This window comes from Scleropages formosus, chromosome 11, assembly GCF_900964775.1.
Source record: "Scleropages formosus chromosome 11, fSclFor1.1, whole genome shotgun sequence".
NCBI classification, from domain to species: Eukaryota; Metazoa; Chordata; class Actinopteri; order Osteoglossiformes; family Osteoglossidae; genus Scleropages; species Scleropages formosus.
The window spans coordinates 10,187,622-10,209,306 of NC_041816.1; the positions used below are offsets into that span (position 1 = coordinate 10,187,622).

Sequence of the window (21,685 nt, forward strand, 5' to 3'; positions counted from 1 at the left end):
GGTGATAATAGATTGGAAAACCAATTATAAGTGAGGAAATTAAAAGACAACATTAAAAGACTAGCTAGAAATATTGTTACAAATATTATATAATACATTGATGTCATTGTCATGTCACTGTCCTCCCATTAGGTGAGGAATTAGTGAAATTGCAAGTGATATATTTATGAAGCAAAGGATTTGTACATTTCCCAACAACAGGACAGAAATATTTCAAATCTTCAAATTTCTACACATAAATGAGCAGGAGAAAAAGGATGTATAGACAGTATATATTTTGATAATGTACCAAAAGTCAATTCATTTAAAAACATTCATTATATTATTAACTGGATGGAACACAAACACATTCTCAATGCTAATATAAGGTTCTACTCAAGGTTGTCTTTCATAAACAAAGATGCTTCGTCCAACCCGGCCTTCAGGAATGTGAGTATGAAATACCTCTTTACTTTTAAAATATTTTTTTGCTTTCAAGAATGTGGCAATTTCCTGCAAAAAAAAAAAAAAACAACACATTACAATCCTTAAAGTTTGAAATTGCCTACTTAAATCTGTTTATGCAATAAAGAAAACTCGACCATACCTTTTCAAGTACATCAAAGAAGACTAGATGGGAAGGGAGTGAAACCTGCTGGGTAAAAGTGCTCTCCAGCCAGTGTTTCGGGTCAATAAAAAATAACTCTGCCTCATCCACATAACTTTTGTTTCCATTCAGATTGGGAGGACACTCCAGGAACTGCATTTTAATGGGGCAGTGAATGTGGCTGAAAATAATGTAATGTATAATGCAGATGTTCAGATTTGCAGTACAGTAAAAATTGTATGTTAACTGTTTTTTTTTTTTTTTAAAATTAAAAAAAGGCACATTAATAACTTTAATTGCTTAATCAGATAAATGTATTAACGATATGTCTTCTCATAGGAGAAGATCTGTACCTGTAAAACGGTGTGGAGTGGCAGGGCATGAGGAAAAAGACATCTGGCTGGGGGTTAGTGGTGTCGCACAGTTGTTGAAGGTGGTTCATAACATCGAGTGTTCCACGCTGATGGACCAGGCCTGTGTACAAGGCAGGCAGCAGGTTCGAAACCAGCAAGGCACCCACTGCTGGCCTGATCCAAGTTTTTAGGCTTGCAAGGGAAAAACCTGAAACATCAAAATGTTTTAATAGACAAAACAGTCTACTAAAATAATACTGTAGAAAAACAGGACTATGAAAATTCAATTTTACAAGCATTTTAACAGCAAATACTGTATTGGAGAACATGTGTTTACATCATTGTAATATGTGCTGTAAAGTACTCAATAAATTAAGGGGACAGAAGAGGATGGTTGCCCAAAAATTCTCACTGCTCAACATAAAAACGAGCAGCATGCTAAAGAGTCGGGCAGCAAGTATTAGTGACAAATTTCAATTCTACATTATGCAACAAACTGTAAAAGCAAATAATTTAAGATCATTCAAAAGAAGCACAGAAGCAATGTATTTCAACCATTTTGTTACATGATATGGCAAATGCTGTTAAACCAAGAGCACAAAGACTGACACCAGTTACTCATTTGCCTTGAATAGTTGAAATTTCCTGCTCTTTGACTATTGGAGATTGTGTTACTTGGTGTAGTTGTCCAGTGTATCAAAGTACTCACCACAGAACACCATGCAGAAGGGGAGCACAGGGTAAATAAATCTGAACTCCTTATGTGCCAACAAACTGTTTGGAGAGACAATAACATATCTTACTATGAGTTAAAGTTACACCATTAGTGAAAGAAATAGGAGAGTGTACCACATGTATGAAAAAGAGAAACCCAATTCAGCATACCTGTAAATGAAGACAGTCCAGATGATTGTTATCAGCAGTATCCTGTATCTTTTTGGGGCCAGTACGCAACCATGAAGGAAGAAGAAGAGCTGAGGCCCCAGAACAACCACGCAGCCCTGTGTTATGTACCAGTGCCATGGATGGGACCCGTAGAACTCTGCCACATTATGCAAGATGTTAAACTTGAGAAAGTTTAACTGAACCACAATCCACTATTGAAGGAAAAACACAAAATTACTGACAATGCATTCACTAATTTTTTTTCCAGCTTAATTCAAAACAGATAATGGACAATCGTTTTACAATGAACCTTTTCTGAAACATTGTTCAGAATACTTATTTACCTTGCCGTGAAAAATGGAGTCTAAAACAGTTGAAATCCCCAGTATTATAGCACTGAAAAGAAGAAAAGAAAAAATTAAATCCTGAAGTTGGACAACAAAATCTTAAGTACAACTGAAGTGATGGCACAGGAGACAGATCACAGGCAGTACATACCCAATGGGAAGGACATGGTGAATTAATAGCTTCAGCTTGTCATCTTGCAAAAAATGGTACCCTACTAGGGGGAGCCACACAATAGCAGCAGTGGGCCGAACCAGAATCGCCAGGGCAACCAAAATTAAGTATTTTGAACTAGGAACAAATCAAAATCACGTAAAATGCACAGTGACCAACCATGACAAATCAAATTCAGGAAATTAATGAATAAAATGTTTTACTGTTTATACTGTAAATAAATGTGTTTAGTGAAATAAGCTGTTGTCCCCAGGGACTCTCACTTGCTGTGTGATTTTGAGCCTGGGAGTGGGTAGTAACTGAGGGCCAGTGTGGTGAGAACAGCCTCCATGGTGTTCGTCAGAGTTCTTGTGCAGCAGTACCAAGTGAACCACGAGCAAAGCTGGCAAAAGTACTGAAGGAAATATAACAAAAGAAACATTCATTTTACATTTTTTAAAATATAGCTGGACCTACATAATACATTTAAAGGACAAAGGAGACTAAGGATATGAAGTGTTAATGAAAACTAAGTGTTTACTGTCCATCTGGCGATTTCAGAAGACTCCAGTCCTTGGATGAGCGAATACAATTTGCTGTCAGCCAGAGCAGCAAGAAGTGAATGTGCCAAGCGAGGCAGCCAGACCTGCAGTTAAAAAGAAGATATTGTCAGGGGACCATTGTAATTCTGCTCACTTTGCACATAATCATATTTATTACATTAATAAAGAAAATAGCAATGATAAATTTGGAAACTGACCAAAAGCTGAACTGTGTCACAGCTTAGGAGATGTAGAATTTTATATATGCCTGCAAAAAGGAGGGGGTAGCAGTAGCTTCTTATGCTTTCAGTCCACTCCCAGGTCAGGTAGCCATAGGTGGGAATTTTAAGGAAATAGCATTGAACTAAAAAATTAGCAATTATACATATATGATTCTCCATTATAACAACTCTTGTGAATTATCACAGAGGCATCCTGGTAAATTAAAACAGGGCCACAGAATGATAAAATCTGAAAGTTCTATACACGCACACACATGTATGTGTGTGTGTGTGTGTATGTATATATATGTATATATATATATATATATATATATATATATATATATATAGTGTCAGCCATTCTGATTGCATTTGTGTATTTCATGTTTACAAAAGGTGAAAGCAGCTTAAGATTTATTACAAAGTCACTATTATTTATTTTAGACACATTTTTCCTGTTATACACATGAATCAAAATTAAGGCAGGTTGTCTTTGTTAGCTTTTGTGTTAATGAAATGATCACTGCTAGCAGCTATGGCCCTGTGGCAGAAAGGATATCCAAACACCATGCGATGTGAAACCTCAAGGGACTGCCAGTACTCATCAGGGACAAAGCTGCTCTGCACGAGGAAACAGTTGACAAGTCGGAATGCAATTGTAAACCAGATGAGTCTAGGTCCAAAGAAGCCTGGTGAACAAAAGAAGAACATATAAATAAATATTAAAACTAAACAGTGTGGCCACAACAACGGGTTTTTACACACACAACATCATCATGATTCAGTCACTTAATTGTCAATTCATTCTAATTAGATTTCATTATCTAAACGTGTAGTTCAGTTAATACAGTTGACGAGTTGTTCAATACACCTGTTACTGTATATTACACGTTAACTATCGTAAGTCAATAAAGCTGTGTTGTAATCAATAATAAAGACAGATATAATTTTCGTATTTGACAAACTGAAACCACGGTGAGCTGAATTTGAAACACATGATGATGATTACCATTATGTACTGCAGCAGAATGATCTTTGTTGTACAATTTAGACTTTCTTTTCCTCAGTTTAATAGGCTCAGAAGAAGATTTTCCGCCTAGGTGTAGGCGTCCTCTAATCCTTTCCATAACTCACAGAAAAACATGAGGACAGACGTATTCCACGTTCTAGCAACATACAACAACCTCCTTTCACACTGGTGCTCTAGGACTCAGACTTTTCAACTTCCGTGTGTTCGGCATGACGTCAAACGCACGTACCATTTGTACAAATGTAGCTGTGATTCACTTTTCCAAATTCCACTTGAATAATCTGTAAGGGTAAATGAAGTTCTAACTAGTGGTTACAAGTAGTTTAATAAATAATTACGTAATTAACAAACTGTAGCCCAGTTTTTAAAATCGTTTGATATAAAACATCGAAACGGAGTTACACAGCGGTGCACAATTTAGGAACCAGAAATGTGGAAACTGCTTTGTTGTATCACAGATACATCTTTTCTGCGCCCCTTTCGTTTTTCTCAAGTAGGCGCTGAGTGGCGGTATGTGGAATAAGTAACCCTGGTAAGTTAAGCGGAGGTATATGTGTTTTTTGACTAATATACAACAATAACCGTAGTGATACAACGTTTATCAGTATGGCATGCGACAAATGATTTAGAGGTCAGTTTGACAACTCGAATGTCAGCTGGTGGCAGTCAGTGTATCAGATGTGATCACCATGATTCATGAATCTGTAGACTCTGTGTACTTAACTTAAGTTCCTCAGTTCAGTAAACTTGCACATGTCATTGTTTAGGAATTAATGCTGCTTGTTGCATCATTGTGATACATGTTTAAGGGCAGGAGCACTTGTGACTCGTGTAGTAGAGCAGCTGCCTGGCTCCCACCACTCTCACACCCCCACCTCCTCAGCTCCTGTACCCTAGGCTAGCTTTGGGTACTTACTTTGAGTTGACTCTGTAAAAATTACCATAATTTGAAGCATGCACCTGTATAAAAGGGCAAATCACTGTACATGAACATGATTGTAAGTTCTTTTTAAGAAAAGCATTTGCTAAATAAATGTCAGAGGGATATTTAGCTGATGCTTTTTTTCCAAAGCCATTTTATTAAACTAATCTACCTACAGTTATTATTTACCCATTTATAAAGCTTGGTAATTTTACTGGAGCAACTTTAGGGTGAGTACCTTTTCTCAAGGGTACTGCAGCTGGGATTTGAACCTACAACCCTTGCATCCAAAGGTAGAAGCTGTAGCCACTATGCTACTAGCTAGGCCCTGCTGGATTTATTGTATTATTTAGTCCTGTCAGAAGCTTTCTAACACATTGCATTTTTGTCTTCACTAGAACAGTCATTTCTTTGATCCCTGCTGAATGTACTGTGTCTGAAGCTGAAGGAAGAGTGAAGTGGGAATATGTTTCGTCGACGGATTCCTTTTCATCAGATAGCCATGGCTACCATACTGGGAGTTGCAGGAGGTCTTTATATCTACAAACCTGTTTTCGAGACCCCTAACACAAACTTGAACTCGCCAAGGCAGAACAAAAAGGTGGATGGCAAAGAAGACACGGATGTGAAAAATGAAACTGTTTAAAATCACTGTGGATTCTTAAAACAGTTGAAATAGTCAACTGAGTGTCATATCTCTGATCATGTGCAGTTCTGCTGTTCTGTTCTTTAAAGAAATGCCTTAAATATAGTACCACTACATGAATTTAAAGAGAGGTGTCAGCAAGAAAGTAGTAGGTGGCATGTTCTGATAAAACTTTCTTTTGGTTATAAATTTGGGTCATTTGACATTTTTGCAGTTTTTTCTCTTAAGTTATTGGTTTTGGGAAGAGTTGTTTATATTGCGAATAGGGAATACAATAATTTATGCACAATGTAGACTATTATGGCACATTTGAATTATTATTCTCCAGGTATACAGTATTTGCCAGTCTCTAATATTCTATCATCCATGAATCCAGGGAAAACTGCACTGTATTTTGTAGTGGCTTCTTCATTTTTTCACAATCTAAATGTTAATTGTTCAGCTGTTCCATGACTTCCCTGAACTTTTTTTTTTTCTCCATCCATTATTGTTTCACCCATATGTCAAAAACTGATGACAACCTTGAAATGAAGTACATTATGTGAATTAAAACCCATTGATTAAGGAAATTTCAAGAACCTTTCACTCAAAAGCAATCCCTGGATGACCTTGCCCCTAATGATGGCTGCAGTCAGGGGCATTTATATGAATTCACTCATTTCATTCATTTAGCAGACACGTTTCTCCAAAACAGGGGTGCGGTGGCGCAGTGGGTTGGACCACAGTCCTGCTCTCCGGTGGGTCTGGGGTTCAAGTCCCGCTTGGGGTGCCTTGTGACGGACTGGTGTCCCGTCCTGGGTTTGTCCCCTCCCCCTCGGGCCTTACGCCCTGTGTTACCGGGTAGGCTCCGGTTCCCCGCAACCCTGTATGGGACAAGCAGTTCTGAAAATGTGTGTGTGTGTGTTTCTCCAAAACAGAATACAATACAAGAGTGCATTACACCAAGGGATGGAGAGATCTAAATACAGAGACATGATTCTTGAGTACAATTTCTCATGCCACTGTATAAATTGTTAAAATTAACATAGTGTACAGTATGTTTATTGAGTACATAGGAGATTAAGTGATTCTGCAGTTTCTGAGCAATAAAAGGAGATTGTTCCACCACATGGGAGCAGGAACTGAAAATCTTTGTGATTTTCATTTTGGACCTCTTGTGTATGGGACCAGCTAGCAGCCAGAGGTGGAAGTGGGTTGCAGTCTGGCTGGAGCATAAAAAATGATCAGGTCTTGTAGATGTGGGGGAGCAGATCCATTGATAGTCTTGTAGACCATAACCAGAATCTTGAACTTGATGTGGGCAGCTACATGAAGTCAGTGAAGGGAGACAAGGAGGAGAGATACTGCAGATACCAGTGGATGCAAGGTGCTGAGTCAGAGCCAACCCATAGCAACCATTCACGTGGTTTCTAAGGCAAGCCAAGAGAGGAACAGAGGGGGGTGGCCATGTCCTTCCTCTCTATGGTTGGGGAGGCAAACACAAGGCCACTGTACACCCCAAGCAAGACTCACACCCCAGACCAACCACACAGCAAGGCACTGGCCAAACCCACTGTGCCACCGCATCCCCCTGCAGATGCCACTAGAGAAGCGCAAACACTTTGACAGGCCAAAAACAACTCATGCAGTCACTTTCTTTAACATCTGAAGAGGTTTGATGGCAGAGGCCAGAATAGAGGGGAGGGTTTTAATCCTCCAGGTGTGATATCATTATAGCTTGGACCAGAAGGTGTGTAGAGTTTGCTGTTAGATAAGGGTAGATCTTGTAGATGTTATGCAAGATGTATCTGCAGCAACAAGCTATGGCTTTGAGATGTTGAGAGCACAGACTTGAGTTGATTGTTACTCCCAGGCCGACTCCTTAGCTAAAGTAGGCAGTGTGAGTAAATGGTCCAGTTTGACAGAGAGTTCTCAATGGGAGGAGGTACTAGGTGGGAGGCTGGAGAGGTTGAGTGAATGAATAAAACTTAATTAGAAGGAAATTTACTTTGACTGGAGCAGCAAACAGTGTACAACATACATACATAGACACATAGAACTTATATATACATACATGCACATGTGAAATAACCAAACATATAACTAAGTAGAAAAGCATGTTAAGAAGTAAATGAATGGTCAAACATTCATTTTAGCAGTTGCTTTTCTCCAAAGCAACTTACAATGGATACTAGTGTTACCAGCCCACACACCTTATTCACCAAGGTGACTTACACTGCTAGATACACTACTTATAATGGGTCACTCATCCATACATCGGTGGAACACATTCTCTCTCTCACACACACTATAGGTGAACCTGAACAGCATGTCTTTGGACTGTGGGAGGAAACCGGAGCACCCGGAGTAAACCCACACAGACACGTCACATGAAGAGAACATACAAACTCCGCACAGACTGAGCGAGGATGAACCCACGTCCTCTCGCACCACCCAGGCGCTGTGTGAGACAGCAGCGCTACTCGCTGTGCATTGAGATGAGGAGTGAGGTGGTGCAGGGTTTGGTGGGACTCACTCGGTACGCTCAGTGTCACTCAGTCATTTCGGTTAACAGTTTTGGTGCAGTTTCCTCAGATTCGTAAGTCGTTACTGTGAAACATACCGGTGCTCACACCGACCTGTCAAAAGCGGGTTAGCACGCGGCATGGAGGGAGGGCGGGGCTCTGCAGGGGGCGGGGCTGAATGTGGCGGGGGCGGAGCTTGGTGCGCTGAGGGCGGAGCTCGGCGCCCACCTCGGTGTCCACATCCTGGGTTCGCAAAGGAGGGGCTGAAGCTGCCAAAACGGAAAATAGGGTTCATCTCACGGGATAGAAAAAAACTTTTACTATAATATATGAAATAGACGGAGAGTTTTGCAGGTTAAGTGTGTTTAACAAGTAATAAGTAGCGCAACAAAGTAAAGCACAGTTAGATTACTTCTGTAAATTTATACAGGACTAATCAGCAATCAACTTAGACTAAGCCGCGTCACCGTGCAGTGTGGTAAGTAATCATGATGCACTCGACGCATATTTTCAACTTTTTGTCTGTTTTTAGTGTAAACCGGACTACATAAATGGACGAAAACGCCCAAAAATATATCTGTAACTCGTTAGTAGTCTTTTAGAGTGCTGTGTATAGGAGTTTCTCAAATCTTCAGTTTTGACCATGTGATTTTCTAGCTTTTTTACGCCTCACTTTGGGGATGTTTTGTTACAGTTACTACTACTACTGCACGAACATGCACTTCAAAAGGCCAAGAGCATGATGCGAGGGAACATGATCATGTGCAGGTTGAGAAGAGGTGCTATATCCGTGTTTTGACGAGGGCAAAGGAAACGCCGAGTTGTAGCACTTGACGCGGACACGCAAGTGCGTTTCGCGTTTCGCACTGTTTGGCACTTGTGGCTCTTGGCGGAGCGATGGCTTACCGCGGGGAACGCGCACGGTAAAGCACGGAAAATGTTCCGCGCTCAGTCGGAGCAGCTCCGTTTTAGCTAAGAAAAAAAAGATGCATATAAAGGCATAGTGAAATATTTTTTTTTCTTTTCATTTTACGTTTTAATAACAGGCGTAACAACTAGCATTATTACCTGGGGTCCTTAGGCTAGCTTGTCCAAGGTGACCTGGGATACACAGTACTGTACTTACTAGTATGATTTACCCATGATGATTACAGCAGAGCAAATGTAAGTAACACACACTCATTTACACACACAAAGCTTTGAAAGCTGGGTAGTTTTAGAGTCTTTAGATAAAGCCCAGGTGAATACTAGGGAGAACATGTGAAGAGAGCAGGATTCGAACCCGTTGCCCAGGAATCTCAGGCACTAGGGTACCTGCTGTCCCACCATGCTGCCCATCAAATATTTTCTTAGAGATGAATGTAGTTGTTTGCATTCAGGGCAGTGCTTTATTTCGTGGAGTGAGTCAGCTGTTCAGTGTGCCTATGGAGGTCCAGTTTCATGCCTGTCAATTATTACCTTATCATTTATCTCAAATTAGACTTATTTTAAATGGTAGTGTACCCTAGGCAATAGCCTGCAGTAACATCATCAGTCCCAGTTCCCCTCTTGAACCTTCTGCATACTACAGTTTGAGTGATTGATTACCACTTTTGCATGATTTCAGCATGGTGTCTTTTACATTTTTAATGTGCTCACCACAGATGTTAACACAATAGTAGTAACTGTATTTTCTGTTAGTAAGTCTCAGTGCATTCAGCTGACATCAGTGCAATAAGTCATTATGGCATTTTCATCAATTGTTTGTCCAGCACAGGGTCACTATGGTGTGAAGCCAGTCCTTGAAGCCTAAGATGCAAAGATGATACGCCGTAATAATTTAATCTGATATTTGGCTTCGGTTTAGTTGGGGTCAAGACTCAGATCACTGGAATAAAATACTTATTATCGGGTCAATATCATATGTTAGGTTTAAAATCAAATAAAGTAAACCAGTTTATTATGTCTCATTTTAATGTTTTAAGTTTATTATACTCATGATGTTCATCAGTTTTAAATGGTGCAGAACATGCCTTGAATACAAATACAGTATCGTTGTCATCTTCCTCTGTGGTCCAGAAAGGATTTTTCCAATTTTTTTTTTTAACTCAGAAGTTAAGCCGGGGTTATGGGAAACATGGTTTCTTAATAGGATCCTTGGCTTTGTAGAATATCTGAGGTCACCTGACCAGTCGGGGAAAGCGCATGAGGAACAGCTGATGGTTATTAGATGAGGGTATTTTGTGTGGCATGTTGGGTTTCTCAGTGCTTTTCAAAGGGAAATTTCTGTCCGGTCAGGCTTTTAGAGTTGAGGTTGTGGAGGATTCAGAGTTATTCTCTGGTTACATTTTTCTTTTTTCCCCACTTAGATTTAGACATTTTCTTTTAATGTCATAAACCTCTTCATGAAGAAAGAAAACAACCTGTTTTCTGAACTTGATACAGGAATTTGATTAGCTAATAGAATTTAAGCCAACCCTATTTTTGTTTCAGCCTTAAGTAGGTTTTATTTGTTTGCTACAGTTTTAACAGGTTAAACCTGTAACAGGATACACTCAGCAGTTGCATTGCTATTGAAGCATTTAGTTTTTGACACTTAAAAATCCTTATGTATGCTGGAAAATCAGTCTGTAGAAACATAGTATCTTCTAGTAGAGCCATATATTGAACAAACATTTTATGATGCATAAGTTTACATATATATTTAATGTGCATTACTTAATTAGCAAAAGGGAGATGTGGTGGCGCAGCAGGTTTGATTGGGGTCTGCTCTCCAGTGGGTCTGGGGTTCAAGTCCTGCTTGGGGTGCCTTCTGATGGGCTGGCGTCCCGTCCTGGGTGTGTCCCCTCCCCCTCCAGCCTTGCGCCCTGTGTTGCCGGATTAGGCTCTGGCTCGCTGCGACTCCGCTTGGGACAAGTGGTGTCAGTAAGTGTGTCTATGTGTGTATACTTATTTAGCTTTTTACTTTAGTGGAATATTCTGTAATGAACTTCAACACATGTATAGAATATTTTTTTTTTTAGCAAACACAGTAAAAAGTAGAAGATATTACAATATAATAATAAATACTATATATATATGTGGAGTAATGTACATGGGGGCGCAGTGGTGCAGTGGGTTGGACCGGGTCCTGCTCTCCAGTGGATCTGGGGTTCGAGTCCCGCTTGGGGTGCCTTGTGGCGGACTGGCGTCCCGTCCTGGGTGTGTCCCCTCCCCCTCCGGCCTTACGCCCTGTGTTGCGGGTAGGCTCCGGTTCCCCGCGACCCCGTATGGGACAAGTGGTTTAGACAGTGTGTGTGTGTGTGTGTGTGTGTGTGTGTGAGAAAATGAATGCTTAAGAAAGAGCGTTTTGGTCTTCTATAGTTTCAATCAAGTTTTGATATTGTTTTTGTAGTTATTTCTATGAGTTTGTGAGCTAGCAAATGTTCCTTTTTAGAAAACTCAACTGTAAAAACGCAGTATTTGTATATATTTAATATATTTGTATAAATTTTATATAATAATGGAATTAAAACCAGGAAATTATATATGAAAATGTAAATACAGTACAGTATAATCTTGGCCTATCTTGGTAAAACTGAAGCAGATAACCAGCAGGAAAATGAAGCAAGGCAGTGGTGTGCTCCTGAAATAGCTGTGTGACTGGAGTAACTCTGAGGTGGGTGTTATGGGCAGGCACTCGGAGCAGCAGGAGGTGATGGCCCTGGCCTGCTGTCTGGCGATGAGTTGTGTGGACTGGGCTGTTGTTTTCGGAAGCGGTTCACTCTGCTGTGAGTTTTCTGGGAGGACCTGGAGTTCCTTCATGTCTTTCAGTGAGTTCTGCATTGGACCTGGGAAATATTTGGTGTGTATTATTGTAGAGTAGTAAACTCTGAACCACAATTAGGTTTTTTGTAAAACTGGTTTTATTTTGTTTTTTTTTTTTTTTTTTTTTTTTTTTTTTTTTTTAAAGAAAAAGGTTTTTTTAAAGGAAAGGTTATTGAGTTATATCCTTTTCCCTTCTAATGTTAAGTCTTAGTCTTTTTTTAATCACTGGTTAGCTTGTATTAAATATGTTCCGTATATGTTTAATTATGATACAACATGGTTCTTGCAGCCAAATTTATTATTTCTCCTTTAAGCATAGGAGCACATCATTATTATGAATAGCAGTAAAGAAAAGAATATTCCACAGCTGCTGGATTCTGAGGGAAGCTATCCATCTTAAAAATTTGTCACGTGGTAAATTGATTAATAAATATTTATAAAGGGAGGAGAACAATGGGTGTTGCCTGTGAAAACATGGCTGTATGATTAGCAAAGTATTAAAGTGTGTTCATTGGTAGTCCAAAAGAAGAGACTCGGCTAAACTTAAGGGTTCCTGTGTTAACAGTAGTTTTTAATTAGAAACTTTATTTTCAACGTGCGAGGCAGATCGAAGAGATGTTAGGATTGCATACAGATATAACGGTACTGATTTGCAACTTTCTTGAAACCTATTATAAACCCAAATATTCCTAAAGCATTATTATATGTGATTCCTGTATACTTTTATATTAATAGCAAATTATCCCTAATTTTCCGTCACAGATAGTATTCTCATGATGGCTGTGAACTATTTTTAGGTTTTAACCGATGTCCTGATCAAGTGGGAAACCATGCCTTATAAATAAGTTGCGGTTGTTTCCTCTTTCGCCTGGTGTAACGTATTCGTAATACGATTACTTGTTATTTTTTTGCGCTTTGCCATTGTTCCTTTCCATCACATGCTGTGACGCCGAATGGATTGATCTTGGGGAATTACTCGCTTGCTCCAGCTGGGTACAGGCGGCCATGTGACTGAGACCAACAGCCAGACACCCCGCCCTTAGTGCCATGCTTTTTTTCCCCCCTCTTTTCCACCCATTTTCCCTCATAGTTGAATTTCAGTAAACCCTGCCAGCCATTCTCTAGCACCCACTGAGTACATACTTTGTTTGACTGTTGCCCCTAGTTCTTCTTTCTTCTTAAAGCTCAGATAAGACTGTGTTTAGACATGTCTGGGCTGTGCTAACCACTGACTCTCTGGAGCGAATGGCACATCATGAAGATTGATATCTTCTTGAATGCACAGTGCTTTTATACAGCACCGAGAAGTAATACTTAGCACCCTGGTTAAAATATGCCTGTGCATTGCAGAGTTGCAGAATATAAACAAAGTCATTAAATTTATGAACCGTTTACAGCTGAATTGGTCGTGTGTATTTAATCGTTAGTTCTAAATTCTAAAATAGGCTTTAGGCTGAGTCATATCTGAGTAATGAGAAATACTCGTACACGATAGATATCTACAGAATGCATTTTGTTCTTGATCAAATTAATTATCTCATTCTCCAGGGGGGCAGTGGTTGGGGGGAGGTGATGCCTGATCTTCTTGAACCAGAGCATGCATAAACAATACTTTCTGTAGTTTTAATCCTTTTTGTTGGCATTTTGGTCCAGTTTATCTCTATTGGCCCTTGGAGCAGCAGGTGGGGTATGTACCTGTACAAATGCATTCTTTTACTTTGTGTACTTTGTATAGAATAAAGTGTTATGGTGGCTGGGTTGGTAGTGATGTTACTGTCACCTTGTATTTATCATGGGACCTGACTTCATTCCAGTCATTAAGCAGCTTAGTTCTCAGGATGAATTTTAGTGCTGGTGAAGGAGAAATAATTTTGGCTTGTTTGAGTGTCTTTTCTTGAACCGGTCATATGATGGATTGCATGCTTTTGCACTAGCGATCACACTGAGCTTGTGTTTCTGAATATCGCAGAAACACAGAAATTTATGCATGTATTTACTTTATTTCCAAATAAAACATTTTGCTCAAGATACATAGATACTCAAGATTTTTTTTTATCTTTGAGGAAGCCAGGTGGATTTGATGTAGTGTGGCTGTTCAAGTATGGCATCAAATTAAGCTGGCAAAAGGAAAAACTGCCACATTAGAATTTGACTGATGAGCCAACAAAGTGTGGAAATTGCATATTTCCTTTTGTGAAAGCACAAGATCTAATGTAATTGTTTTTAAAAAAAAAAAAAAAAAAAGTCACACTTGTGTACTATACTGTACTTTGAGGTCAAAATGACTCCTTAAGGCACCAGATTAGTAAACAAACTGAGTTTTGTTCTTCCATTCACTGTTCCCAAGTTGATGTATTTTAGAAGTTTGTTTTCAGGGACTGTGACTTGGCAGTGGGTCAGGCAGCAGAGTCCATCCTTGTTTATTATTATTATTATTATTATTATTATTATTATTATTATTATTATTATTTTGTTTAATAGAGCGCTCCACCTCTTGTCACCTCAGTTTGTACAAAGTAACATAGTCTTTCCCCCACATTACAAAGGTAATGTGTTTCTGAAAAACTCCTTGCGAAGTGAATTGTCGTTAATGAAAGATGTATTTCACTACTTTCAGTGGTAAAAAATTTGATGTGTTCTTGAACTGCAAAATCAATACTGATTTATGCTAAAATTTTGCCAGATCCCATTGAAATGGACACAAATTCGCCAATCTTCATTATCGTAATGCTGCATAAGGCAGTTTCTGTTAAATCCTCTGTAATACTGTGTAGCTGTGTACCTGTGCTCCTTCAACTCTTTTGTAGCCATACTGTACACTTTACAAACATATAGAAAGCATACATACTATGTTTATGTACAGGTATGTGCTATACTTTCATATGTCTGACAGCGCAGTTGGTTTGTTTACAGAACACGCTTAAAAACATGTGAACAATGCATCGCATTATGACCCATACGACGGCTACGACGTCGCTCTTTGATGGACTGAAAAATTCCTATTATATTTTTATGGGACCACCGCTGCATATGTGGTCTGTCGCTGCCTGAAACATCGTAAAGCGGCACATACCTGTATTAACTTTTAATTAAAAAAAGAGCAGTAAAGTCAAAAGAAATCAATGAAAACAATGCAAATGATTTGACACTCACCAAATAAGATGATGTTATTTGGGTAGTCCAAATGGGGACTATAATTACCAAGACTGTAACACTTGAAACTAGAAGATAAGTGGTGGAGAACACAGCACGAGCCAAACTAGAGCCACGGAGAGGATTGCATGGTGGCGCTGGTCTCTGGGGGTTCGACGTGGTGGTGCTGGTCCTCATGTGAGTTTGACCCCTGCTCAGACTGTGTGGAGTTTACATTTTTCTCCTGTGTTTGCATGGGTTTTCTCCAGGTGCCCCAGTTTTCTTGCACAGTCCAAAGATGTATCTCAGACTAAATTGTGACTCTATGTTGTCCATAGTGTGTGTGTGTGTGTGTGTCAGTCTTTTATTAGTCTCTGCTATAAATGGGTGAATAATTTTAGAGAGTTTAATTCAGTGCATCTAGAACTGTTAGTCACCTTGGATAAAGGTATTGGCTAATAATTTTCATTTTCTGTTGCACTAGTGAAAAGTTTCTGCTAAATGAATAATACAGATATCTGGTGCTGTCCAACTGTCAGAAAGTCTGCGAGATCCAAATTCGGATCTCGATAAAGCTACTGAAAAAATGCAGAGAAATGTCCCGTAAGCCGAAGTTGTGGTAGTAAATGAAACTCCTTGTAACGTGGAATTCTTGTAATTGGAGTGGACATATCTGAGTATGACTGTACTTTGTAAATTACCTCAGACTTAGATGCTGTCTTTCTGCTTCACTGGGAATTCTCCGTTTTACTCTCTGTTATGAATAATTCCCTTTGGGGTGTGGTTTCTGATCAATCCACAGCTCTAACCTGGTGGGGGAAAGTAGTAATTTACTTACTCAAAGTGTTCGCTTTGTAGCTGTGAATTGTCATCTGCAGCAGAATCCCTCGTGACACATTATGTGGAATTTCTTATTGGTTCGACCTCATCCTTTGACTGAAAACAGAATAGTGAGCCTCCTCCCTTATTGCAGCTTCTTTGTGATCAAGTGAAGAACATGAAAAGCTGTTTGTTTTATGCTGTTTGAATCAGTATTTTGCCCATGTTTTAATGTGTGTGCTCTATACAGTTCTTAACATTGTAAATCTACAGGCTTTCAAAAGTAAAGCATTTTGAAAAATGCGTGGGAAGCAAAGTCCATGTAGAACAAATACAGTTGGATTCTGCGTTCCTATCAAAAGTCTATTTTACATTTTATGTTCATGATCATTATAAAAGCTTAAATCCAGATTCAGTTCTGAATAGATGGTAATATAATTCATGTGTGAACACTGCAGTTGCTATGATATAGCAGATGAGCGATGATACAATACTGCAGATGTGCTCAAGCCAACATATGAAAGCGAAAGCCATGTGGTAATACTTTTCAAAAAGATGCTATGAGTTGGCTGAAATAAGTGAAGTGTCTTTATAGACACCTTAAGTTTTTATTAAGAACAGATCAATGCTGCTGCTGCTGTTATTACTGCTACTACTAATAAATCATAAAAGATTGGTCTCCTTACCCAGCATAGCCCTCAACTTGCTAGATTAGTTGCAGGTCACAAATATGTCAACCACAGAGCACATAGCTTTTCTGTGAGCTAAATTTATATGATTTGGTTTCAGTGACCTATTAATGTGGTTAAACACCTACTGTTTTGCAGGTCACATGTTCACTTCTTGCTTTGTTTCACAGGTCCGAAGTAGGCGCTCACTATGTCTGATGGGGACTACGATTACCTAATCAAGTTCCTAGCTCTTGGTGACTCCGGAGTGGGAAAAACTAGCTTTTTGTATCAGTACACAGATGGCAAATTCAACAGCAAATTCATCACGACAGTGGGAATTGATTTCAGAGAAAAGAGAGTGGTGAGTTGTCTCATTGGTAGAGCAATTTTTAATGTGACAAAGAAATTGGCTAAACTTCGTTGAGATTCTTAATAAAATAAGTTGTTGAGCTGATGGCCAAGAAATGTGTTGTATACAGAAGACATTGGGAATCTCAGGAACTCCCAGTACAGTAGCATGTGTCATTTACTCTGTTTAGTTGAGCACACTCCTTGAAGGTAAACATTGGACACAGCCAAACCAATTATGAACATTTATTTAGGGATGTCCCATATCTATGTGACTGTGCTCATATTTACAGCACCAAACTTAGCAATTACATACATTTTTTTACCTATGAGAATATATCCCTGACAGGTCAAGTTTGACAGTAAAAATCACCCTGTGTATTCTAGGTGTATAAATCCAACAGCCAAGATGGAAAAGTGGGAAAAGGCCAGAGGATTCATATTCAGTTGTGGGACACAGCAGGACAGGAGAGGTGTGGCCCAGTGAAGTTCATCCAAGCATATCAACTTTTAATGATGAACAATTAAATAGTTTAACACACGAGCATTCAGATTTTTTGGTGAAGATTCCTAGCAGATGTTTTCATTTTTTGTTACCTCAGGTTTCGAAGTCTGACGACGGCTTTCTTCCGAGATGCCATGGGTTTCCTCCTCTTATTTGATCTCACAAATGAGCAGAGTTTCCTTAATGTCAGGAACTGGATGAGTGAGTCCATTTTTAATATGTCTACTAGTAATAGCCCTGCTTTTATAGATAAAGATGCATGTTTCTTGAAATGGAAAAAATTGCCAGATTAACATTGATTCCATTTGATATTTAACAGGTGCATAGATTAACTGAAAGCATTTTATTTTTTTTGATTCAGGTCAGCTACAGATGCATGCATATTGTGAAAACCCAGATATTGTGCTGTGTGGCAACAAGTGTGATCTGGATGACCAAAGAGTTGTTAAAGAACAGGAAGCCAAGGAGTTGGCAGAGAAATACGGGTATGTGTCCACCTGTAGTCTTTGGAAACATTTGCTTAAAGGGCAGGGACTGAGGAGGCTCCTCACTGGATGAGCCAAGCAAATTGGGCACAAAGCAAAGTATTGTTCTGATTGGCAGTGTATAGTAAGGCAAACATTTGCAAAACCATTTGAAGTGTTGGGCTTTTCAGCATTAGTCAAATGTCAATGCATCAGGATATAAATTTTTAAACAAAGAAGAACCTAAAATGAATGTATACATGTACATCAGGATTTGTGATAATGTTATACATTTTAAAGACATTAATAGCTAAATTGTTGACACAAGACTTATATTACACCTGTAATTAAGGCAGACAGTTTAAATGCAAAGCAAAGTACTTAGTGTAACATTTCATCAATGTGTAATAGTATTAAAGATGATTATGGTAAAATAAATATTGTCTGTGACATCTGGTAACTGAATAAATTTTTTTTCTTTCTGAACCGAGGAATAAGTTGCTTCTCTCTGCAAAGGGCATTCATTGTATTGAGTTGTCATGGTTGGCCAGATATGACTCATATGTCAGATGTGATTACAAGATTTTCATGGTCATGGACCTTCTCTGAACCTGAGCTCCTACTTGTCACAGTAGTACACACCCAACCCTCATATAATGGGATCCTGTATAACAGAAAAACTTCTTCAGTGGTTTAAGAAAATATATACCCTTGTGGTGTTAACACTTTTTGTAAATTTAATTAAATTTGGATATCATTTTTCAACTGGGAATCATTTACTTTTCCCCTTTAAAAAATTGTAATTTGAGCCCCTCACAATTCTTGTAGCAGTGATTTCTTGAAACAAATTTATCCGGTTAATTGAGAGGCAAGTATATATGCATTGAAGAAATGTGGTGCACTTTCAGAAAGGGGGAAACTAAAACCAGTGAACAAAGAAAGTCCAGTTGTCTCACATGTCCCATTTGTGCATGAACCTTCTGCAGAATAGACCTTTTGATTTAATCCTTATGTTTTCAAAGGACTAGCTGCTATAATCGTAGTGAAAAGGTGGAAGCTACATTTTTTTTTTTAACCCAACTGTCACAGAGGAAAAATGTAATTGTATTTGATAAACCATGACTTATTCTTTATTTTTTAATCATGATAAGGAAATGATTAATGAAATGACTTTATGGGCATGGCCTCATTGCATGGTGACAAATAACATCTTTGTCATTAAACACTCTGCAAATTGATCAGAATTTAAAAACTCTTTAATTTCTTTGCCAAGAGCAACAGTATGATGGATAATTTTCTTCCTCACAGAGTTCCATACTTTGAGACAAGCGCAGCAAACGGACAGAACGTGAGTCAGGCTGTGGATGTTCTGCTAGACCTTATCATGAAGAGGATGGAGCGGTGTGTGGACAAGTCCTGGATCCCAGATGGTACTGTGCGCTCTAACGGGCACAGCACGAGTGAAAGGATGTCGGAGCAAAAGGAAGAGGAGAAAAGCAAATGTAGCTGTTAGAATGCTGTTTACACCTGCTGTAACTGCAACTGTTGCATTGCTGTGGATCCATATTTTACCATTTGAGGAGGGCTGAATTTGAAACGCTATGGGAATGTAACCCATTTACCAAATACAGCATTGGCAGTTTTTACCTTGGCATGCACAAAATAGTATGTGTAGAGTGATATGTTCACTGTAAATCAATGTAACCAGAGATTGTTCCTATGGTCTATCAGTGCATTACAAAATCTGATTGTTTTCTGGATTTATTTTCTTAGTAGTTTTGGCATTGTGTGTCCATCTACATTTGTTATACAGATTGTAAAAACAGTTCCAAAATTTTAAGCATTTAGTGGAATTAAGAAATAATTTGCCTGACAGTTGCATTTTGCTTGAGTATGAGCTCTATTGTGCCCTCTGTTTCAACAGGAGACTATAGTAACCTTAATGATAGAATGAATGACTCAGTGCTGCACTCTGCTGATTTATTTATACAAATTTGAAGAGAGCCTCAATATTTTTCAGAATTAATTTTGAATGTCTTAAAATAAGCAGTTAATCTGGATGGTGATAAAGAACTTCTGCTTTCAGTGCATTCCAAACTATATGCATGGTCAAGGAGTCTAATAATGCTATGTTGGTTTGAACCAAGTTTCTATATCAATTTCAAAACTAATCATTCTGCAATAGTCTCAGCTTTTATTGATTGAAATACCGTGTTACTTTCAAAATGCAGTCTCTATGCTAGTAAACTATTCTCTACTCAAGAAGGTGCAGATATTTTCTTTTTCCCCACTTATTTACTCCTGGCGTAGTTTCAGTACTGTTTTACCCATAATAAGTGTTCCAAGATTTTAAATAATATATACTGTATTTAAATGCAGGAAGTGTGTGTATATATAGTATAATGCAGACTTTCCGAAATGAAAACTGCAGCCACAGCAGTTTGTACACTAGTTCTGTAGCTAATGCAAAAGGTATTAAAGATGCATTTTTTTTGTTGTATTTAAGAAAATGCTGCTGGCCAGAGCTGTAACTGGTAACAGAAATGAAACAACACCGTTGCTTTTTTTTCCAGTTTAAACAGTTAATAGAAAGTATTTTAAAAGCAGTTTTTTTCAAATAAGCTGGCTTTTATTGTACAGCAAGCTGATTCTCTCCACCATGCATTATATAAGTATTTGTAATAGTAATAAGGCCATTTCGACCTCACTTGTGTTTATTTTTATGTATAACACAAAGCATCCAGAATGCACATTTTTTGTGTCAAATACTTTTAAAGGAATTATCTCAGAATAAATATTTTTTGATTCCATAAGTATCTTGTGTATTCTTGAATTTTTTTCAAAACACCCAGTATGAACACTGGCAGACACTTTGTTTTGTATTTGTAGTTTTTATGATCTATGGGCTTAATGATTGAAAGCCTTAAATCTCTGTTAATCTAAGGGTATTTTTAAAAATCTGTCCTGCCTCAAAGTGTCATCATTGATTTGTGTTGAGTACATCATATACAGTTACATCATTAGTTTCTGTGTTGGTTTATCCATGATAACTGAAATTATTGCTGTATCACTAACATACAAATCACCACAAGTTTACAAAATTAAGAAATTATTAGCTACTTGTTGGTCTTTACTGGATACTTTTATAATGTAGTATGCTTTGCTAGTTGCTAGTTCTATTGAGTGAAATGGAGCAAAGACAATGCAAACAGTATTTAACGTTTATTAATTTTGCTGCCGCTGTCTTCTGAAATGATAGTTTTTATATCACCTACAATTAGTTACCCATATATAGTGCTGGGTAGTTTTTTTGCTGGAGGAGTTTGGAGTTAAGTACCTTGCTCTAGGGTACTGCAGCAGGAGGTGGGATTTAAACCTGCAAATTCCAAGTTTGAAGGTAGCAACTGTAATGATGACACTACCTGCTCCCATTTATGTATAAGAGGTCCTCATTTTATGTTTAGCGATACTCATACTGAGCATTGAAATTACTACATAGCAGACTTTTTTTAACATGAAACATTTAAACAACTATTTATTAGAACTCCTTTACACATGAATATTTACTAATTGAAGATGGCATTGAGTTATGAATACACCGTATACGAAAGTATGAGGTACACACCAGGTGGTATTATACAGCCCTTATAGGGCTTTTCATCAAGAGTGAAATACATATATGAAATGGATTTCCAGATGTAACAAACACTGAATACTGGATCTTTCACCTAGTTTGTTTAGCTTCAGGTTGAAAGTCTGAATACTTTATGACT

General features: G+C 38.4%; 3 protein-coding genes across 3 annotated transcripts; 2 read left to right on the forward strand and 1 right to left on the reverse strand.

Moving 5' to 3' along the window:
* Positions 1-249: 249 nt before the first annotated feature.
* On the reverse strand, positions 250-4,286 carry pigb (phosphatidylinositol glycan anchor biosynthesis, class B). The gene is made up of 12 exons (XM_018739588.2): positions 4,095-4,286; positions 3,645-3,774; positions 3,083-3,200; positions 2,864-2,968; positions 2,607-2,737; positions 2,323-2,460; positions 2,169-2,220; positions 1,825-2,036; positions 1,649-1,713; positions 940-1,147; positions 587-767; positions 250-492 (listed from the first exon to the last, which is right to left on the reverse strand). Exons 1-12 carry the CDS (start codon positions 4,210-4,212, stop codon positions 376-378), a joined length of 1,575 nt encoding a protein of 524 aa, XP_018595104.1. The 5' UTR covers positions 4,213-4,286; the 3' UTR covers positions 250-375.
* Positions 4,287-5,444: 1,158 nt separating this feature from the next.
* pigbos1 (PIGB opposite strand 1) lies at positions 5,445-6,233 on the forward strand. The gene has a single exon (XM_029256499.1). It carries the CDS (start codon positions 5,504-5,506, stop codon positions 5,681-5,683), a length of 180 nt encoding a protein of 59 aa, XP_029112332.1. The 5' UTR covers positions 5,445-5,503; the 3' UTR covers positions 5,684-6,233.
* A 2,180-nt stretch (positions 6,234-8,413) lies between these two features.
* On the forward strand, positions 8,414-20,609 carry rab27a (RAB27A, member RAS oncogene family). Its single transcript, XM_018739587.2, has 6 exons — positions 8,414-8,665; positions 16,784-16,956; positions 17,331-17,416; positions 17,546-17,649; positions 17,810-17,933; positions 19,221-20,609. The coding sequence occupies exons 2-6, from the start codon at positions 16,804-16,806 to the stop codon at positions 19,423-19,425; spliced, it is 672 nt and encodes a 223-aa protein (XP_018595103.1). The 5' UTR covers positions 8,414-8,665; positions 16,784-16,803; the 3' UTR covers positions 19,426-20,609.
* The last annotated feature ends 1,076 nt before the right edge of the window (positions 20,610-21,685 follow it).

Bases quoted from the DNA above. Each gene is read 5' to 3' on its own strand.
- rab27a (XM_018739587.2), top strand. From the start codon at position 16,804: ATGTCTGATGGGGACTACGATTACCTAATCAAGTTCCTAGCTCTTGGT. The intron at 16,957-17,330 runs GTGAGTTGTCTC...TGTGTATTCTAG, and splicing joins ATTTCAGAGAAAAGAGAGTG to GTGTATAAATCCAACAGCCA. The intron at 17,650-17,809 runs GTGAGTCCATTT...TTTTTGATTCAG, and splicing joins TAATGTCAGGAACTGGATGA to GTCAGCTACAGATGCATGCA.
- pigbos1 (XM_029256499.1), top strand. From the start codon at position 5,504: ATGTTTCGTCGACGGATTCCTTTTCATCAGATAGCCATGGCTACCATA.
- pigb (XM_018739588.2), bottom strand. From the start codon at position 4,212: ATGGAAAGGATTAGAGGACGCCTACACCTAGGCGGAAAATCTTCTTCT. The intron at 3,201-3,644 runs ATATCCTTTCTG...TAAAATTCCCAC, and splicing joins TCACATCGCATGGTGTTTGG to CTATGGCTACCTGACCTGGG. The intron at 768-939 runs GTACAGATCTTC...CATTATTTTCAG, and splicing joins CACTCCACACCGTTTTACAG to CCACATTCACTGCCCCATTA.